This window comes from Balaenoptera borealis (genome assembly GCF_965194805.1).
Source record: "Balaenoptera borealis genome assembly, chromosome: 18".
Classification (NCBI taxonomy): Eukaryota; Metazoa; Chordata; class Mammalia; order Artiodactyla; family Balaenopteridae; genus Balaenoptera; species Balaenoptera borealis.
Window position 1 is genome coordinate 21045772 of NC_138877.1, and position 6411 is coordinate 21052182.

The 6411-nt window shown below is 42.4% G+C and overlaps 1 protein-coding gene and 1 long non-coding RNA gene across 2 annotated transcripts in view; one reads left to right on the forward strand and one right to left on the reverse strand.

Annotated features, from left to right (window-relative positions):
• The window catches only part of LOC309615683 (uncharacterized protein), a 342582-nt gene extending 341163 nt beyond the window's left edge, over positions 1-1419 (forward strand). Inside the window, exon 5 of the mRNA XM_082365745.1 lies at positions 838-1419. Coding sequence (XP_082221871.1) covers positions 838-1026 — 189 coding nt within the window. The 3' untranslated portion in view covers positions 1027-1419. The remainder of the gene's footprint in view (positions 1-837) is intronic.
• Positions 1-6015, reverse strand: part of LOC309615733 — a 93838-nt gene extending 87823 nt beyond the window's left edge. The window contains exon 1 of the long non-coding RNA XR_014237030.1: positions 5381-6015. This is a non-coding gene — a long non-coding RNA (uncharacterized lncRNA). The remainder of the gene's footprint in view (positions 1-5380) is intronic.
• Between the last annotated feature and the right edge of the window lie 396 nt (positions 6016-6411).

Below are 6411 nucleotides of genomic sequence, written 5' to 3' on the forward strand. Positions count from 1 at the left end.
TGTAATGTGTGCACTAAAGCTCACTTAAGCCCAAGTGAAGGATTTAATGATAAACTATGTCATGGCTCCTAGCCATGGCTCTGGATAATAGAGAGCCAAGTGCCTTCCACACATGCAGGCTCTTCTAACTCAACAAGGGGAGGAGACTTCAAACTGAGAGACAAAATAAGTGAGTGTTAAAGGGCTTCCTTATAAGAGCTTTTAGTTCTCGTTTGGCCCCATGTGAAGGTTCTGCTCTAGGACAGACTTTAATAAAGATAGACCAGCCAGCCAATTCCATTACCAAGGATTAGAAAGGTCAAATGAATGAAGATGGCTGCTTGGGATAAGTGAATGAGGAATCAAGAACATGACTTTGCAACCTGTAAAGGAAGAAGGAGACACCCAATTCTAAGAGAGACAATCCAAAGAGAGACCCGAGGTCATCCTGCAGCATGGAGAGACGGGCACTGTTTGGGGTTCTCCATGTAAGCTCAGATTGGTGGGCTCTCTCTGAATGTATTTCAGTCTCTATGGGAGAAAAAGTCCTCCTCAACTTCAATAACAAAGTATCTCCACCAATGAACTGGGCCTGGTTATGTGGAAGACACTTTCTCTAGGTCCTGAGGTCCTCTCTAGTAGAAACCCATTACACAGACCTGAAGGAGTCCTGGACTGAAGAGTAGGTTGTAGGACCTCAGTCCTGGCTCTTCAACACATTGGGTAAGTCACACAATCCCTCACTTGCCTTGCCTTTCCTCCGTTTGGAACGGAAACATGTGCTATCTTTTACTTATAATCTCTCGGGAATCTAGCCCATTAACTGGTGCTCATTAAATGCTTGTTGATTGATTAAAGGGTTACTTGAGAGGGACATGTGGAGAAGCATCTTTCAGCTGGAAAAGCATGATTGACATCTACTCATCAAGCTCTGCAATAATGGTGACTATGTGTTCCCCATCCTCATCACGTTGCTCAGATGTTCTCTTTATCAAGATTCTCCTGATCACCAGTGACATCTTTCTCCTCTTAGACTCCAGGCAGTAGACAGATAGACCTCTAAGGCACCCATCCATGACACCTCTGTGACTGAATGTCAATACCCTTCTCCTTTTTAATTCCTGGAAGTGACTTTATGAGCCCTGGGCTCACAGGCTGCCACTCTGAAGGTGGCCAGTTTCATTCTGCTCCTCTCTATCATTTCTGTTCAGGATCATTTTTCTGTTTCAACTGTCATCTTGATGAAGTGGAGCAAAAGCAGTTCCTCTTCCTGAGGCTTCAGATCAAATTTCCAGAGAGAAAAAGCCAGGACAAAGGGCACATGGATAAGTATGTACCTGTTTACACTAAAAATCAACTTCTCACTAGGCTTAAGGTGAAGGAGGTGACACCGCCTGCATCCCACATATCCCCCAGGGGCAGAGGCGGGACTCACAGCCTTATAACCTCCATAAATCCTTCTTTTCTTCACTCTGACAACTGTTCTTATAATTGGTTTGGCTGATGTAATATGTGTGCATTTGTGATCTAGCTTTGGAAATTCTCATCTATTTTATTTCTGAGTCTTGGTTCAACTAATTTCAACATCCTGTTAGGCAATGGTAATAATGCTACATTATCTGATATTCATCATTGTGTCTGTATTAAGGATGTTGTTGAAGAAGATGTACATTATATTGAACATGGTGAGAACTAATGGAAGACAGTTCTATCTAGTGTTATTATTAGAATAATTCTACTTTTCTGTAGCACTTGGCTTGATTTTATCTTGACACTGCAAATTGTGTAGTTGATCATACATTCTTTTCTGTGTAATATTCAGAGCGTAATTTGTATCTTGCTGATAGCACAGGTATAGGACTCTATGTTGTAAAAGATTGTATAACCTGGGCTTCCCTGGTGGTGCAGTAGTTAAGAATCTGCCTGCCAATGCAGGGGACACGGGTTCAAGCCCTGGTCCAGGAAGATCCCACATGCCGTGGAGCAACTAAGCCCGTGCGCCACAACTACTGAAGCCTGCGTGCCTAGAGCCCATGCTCCTCAACAAGAGACGCCACCTCAGTGAGAAGCCTGCGCACCACATCAGAGAGTAGCCCCCGCTCACTGCAACTAGAGAAAGCCCGCGCACAGCAACAAAGACCCAACGCAGCCCAAAATAAATAAAAATAAAATAAAATAAATTTTAAAGAAAGATTGTATAACCTTATACCTGGCACCATTTTCATTTCATTCCTGCCTTACTTGGATTTTTCTGTTTGATCTCTAAAAGGCGATGCGGTATAATCTGGAGAGCTCCATCTTTGGAGTAGGACAGATGTTTGTTAGTTTATATTCTGGCTTCATCATTGCTATGTGACCTTTTCATTTCCTCTCTAAGACTCATTTTCCTTATCTGGAAAATTATGATAAAAATAGTACCTATTCCTCATTATATGTATTATGAGAATAAAACATACAAAGCATGTAGCACAGTGATTGGCACATAATCGCATACATGTTCAAGAAATAGAAGCTACCATGATCACCACATATGTTTATCTTCCTGTTTCTTAAAAACTTTCAGGCTGTCCTAAATGCAAGCCTCTATCCTCTGATTCCAAATCTAGTAAGCCTTTCACGACATCACACATCTTCACTGTGACTCACATTTCCAAAATTCTTCACTTTAGTCTTCAGCAACTGCATGAATCTCAGGTTAAAAAAAATCCAATATTCAGGGACATGAATACCTTATTAAGTGCCAATCAATCATTTTCCCACTAAACTCTATACAGCATCAAAATCTCAAAGTAGATTGAGACAAACCTATTGAACTGTATTCTCGCTCAGCGGCTTCTTTTTACAGCCTCTGGTTGTTTCCCAAACACCCTGCTTACCAAATCACCCTCCCCTTCTCTGCTTGCAGGTAGACCTCAACTTTGTCCACCGCTCCCCCTTACCCTCTATATGTAATCCATCACTCATCCTAGCAAATTTCACTTGACTGCCTACAGGTCCTCTCCACTCACTCTCGATTCCTGTAACAACCATCTACGTGACCTACCCACTCCCCCCACTCACCTGCTCAACCTCAACTCTCCTGCATATCATAACCAAATGAAAGATAAGGTGCATTTCTTTTCTTTTGTAACATTTAAAAAATGTAGCCTTGGTGGTTCTCTGTTTGTTAGCCTACTTTTCGGAAAATAGATGCCAGTCTCCCTTTCTTTCAGTCAACTCAACTCAAGAAGGGAAAAGGATACCTTGTCCTTCCCCACACAAAAGGACTCATAGCTTCTCTATTAGCACTGCACCCCCCAGTAATACAATGTCTCCCCTCCTTTCTCAATTTCTTATCATATTGATGTACTGTGAGGTAGCTGCCACTACTGCTGGCTCACTGGTTAGTCTCATTAAAAATTCACGTAGGGGCTTCCCTGGTGGCGCAGTGGTTGAGAGTCTGCCTGCCAATGCAGGGGACACAGGTTCGAGCCCTGGTCTGGGAAGATCCCACATGCCGCGGAGCAGCTAAGCCCGTGAGCCACAACTGCTGAGCCTGTGTGTCTGGAGCCTGTGCTCCACAACAAGAGAGGCCATGACAGTGAGAGGCCCGCGCACCGCGATGAAGAGTGGCCCCCACTTGCCACAACTAGAAAAAAGCCCTCGCACAGAAACGAAGACCCAACACAGCCATAAATAAATATATTAATTAATTTAAAAAAAAATTCATGTAGTAGTTTTTATCCTCAGTTTGGGACCTTAACTGCAATTCTGAGACAACAGTAGATGTCTCTATGGGCATTTTGTTATGTATAAAAGTACACCTTGGGCCTATCATAAAACATATTTAATAATGACTTTGATAAGCCTTAAGTAGCTTGCTTACGATCAAAATGTCATGTTGTCAGACATAGAAAACAAACTTATGGTTACCAAAGGGGAAAGGGAGGTGGGGTAGGGATAAATTAGGAGGTTGGGATTAACAGATACACACTACTATACATGAAATAGATAAACAACAAGGATTTGCTGCATAGCACAGGGAACTCTATTCAATATCTTGTAGTAACCTATAATGCAAAACAATCTGAAAAAAAAATATGCAACAGTCACTTTGCTGTACACCTGAAGCTAACACAATATTGTAAACCAACTATACTTCAGCAACAAAACAATTTTTTTTTTTAATGTTGGGCTGTCCCTGGCTAGCATGAGAACCATCCTTTTAGTTCTGTCACTGAGCAGTGCTGGGCTATGGTATAAAGAACAGAGGGTCTTTGGGCCCTGGTGTGTGAGTCAGACCAACACAGAACCTCAGAAGTAGTGTGAAGTAAAGAATTTGCAGCTTTAGCTGGTAACTGTCTGTCTCACTCACCAGATAACTACTTGGCACTTTCACTTTGCTCTAGCGGACATCACCTAAGAGCAGTTTCTGGCTGACTGCCCTGTGGTCTGTTTTCGTTTCCTGTGATATGGTGACAGCCAGCTACACCACAATTAAAGTTTCATGCCATAGCTAGTAAACAAATAGGGCAAGTATGATGAGACAAAACAAGGCACCACCTAGCAGATGTGAATGTAGTAGCGTGCGAAAAAAAATGCCTTGCTTATTTATTCTGTTGCTACTTCCAAGAGCATCCATTGCCATAGCAACACATTAAGCCTCCTTTCTTACATCTTTAGTCAACATAATGTGGCATAACCAGCATCAAGAATTGAAACTCACAGGAGATATTAACAATAACATTGCATTTAACAAGACAACATAATAAACAGATCCACCTCCTAAATTTACCTAGTACAGCATCTATTTCCAGGAAGTGCAAAATGCCTTTTAGAGTCTGTTCTCATTTCTGCTGCTCTCACTGTGCGGAATGTAAAATTCAAGTATCAGCTTCCTTTGCAGGACACTGAAAGATCATCCGCCCAGTAAGTTGTGGACGGAATCAGGATAACAAAGCTAGGTTCTCCTTCTCTCTGTTAGTCAAGCATCCTTCATCAATCCTCATTCCCTTTGCTGAGGAATTAATCTATCTCCCCCCAAAACTGAATCAAAAGACAAGTGAAATCTCCTGGAGCTATGTGTTCTAATACAGTAGCTACTACTCATGTGTGGTCTTTGAGCACTTGAAATGTGGCTGAACCCAATTGAGATATGCTGTAAATACAAAATACACACCAAATTCCAAGTATTTAGCACAGAAAAAAAAAAAAGTAAAATATCTCATTAACAAGTGTTTATGTTGATTGCCTATTAAAATAACATGTTGAATACATTGGGTTTCTTCTTATTTTTTAAGTGTGCCTACTAGAAAATGTAAAATACCACGCATAGCTCGCATTTGTGGCTCACAATCTATTTCTATTGGGCAGCAGTGCTCTGGGGCTGAAAGCAGTCACCCACCTAGGAGTGATGACTCACCTCCTCCTCCACTTCTCCCTGGACAGCTCGTCTTCTCACTCTCTCCTCCACGTTCCTTCTCCTCTCTGCTTCCTTGTTATTTATTTTGATCCTTGTTGCTATGTTTTTCGCTTCTTTTTTCTCTTTCTCTCCCTGAGATTTGGAATAAAGAGAAAGGAGAAGGTGGTGAGAGAGAGAGAGAAAGAAGGATGATGAAGTGGGAAGTGGGTCGTGGTTCAGTGTCTTAATTCTGTATATAGATGTCCATCCATCTTCAAAGTTGGCTCTAGAGAGAACTGAAAAGGAGACCACCACGATTTCCAGCAACTCCTCTCCTCATTCTCAGAGGGAAACGTCTCTAACCACCACATTTCCCTAAGAAGACATAAGCTACTTTTACAGATCCCCCTCTCTACTGCCACCTGAATTTGTCCCCCAGGGCAAGTGATGGATTTGACTGTAAGACTGGGAACAACCTGACAATCACTGGACCACAATATGGAGGAGCGGATCACTGCTTTAAGTCTCAGGCAGCAGATCTTGTCACCACCTGGATCATTCTCTCTCTTGAGTTCTTAGACCTCTGTTTTAGGCTGAATAATGCCTCTCCCCTTGCCCCACCCCCCCTGCCCCTGGTCCAAATCCTAATCCCCCTGAACCTGTGAATCTTTTATTTTACATGGCAAAGGGACTTTGCAAGATGCGATTAAGGAACTGGAGCTAGGAAGATTATCTTGGATTATCCGGGTGTGCCGCATGTAATCACAAGGCTTTTTCTAAGAGGTTCAAAGTCAGAGAGAAGGCAAGATGATGATGGTAGCAGAGGGAGATACGGGGCCAAGGAATGTGGGTGGCCTCTAGAAGCTGGGAAAAAAAACATGGAAATGGATTCCATCCTAGAGTCTCCAGAAGGAACCAGCCCTGGTAACACCTTGATGTGAGACTTCTAACTTCCAGAACTGTAAGATAAGAAATTTGTATTGTTTTAAGCCACAGAGTTTGTGGTGATTTGTGACAGTGGCTGTAGGAAACTAACACAACCTCCAGGAGCC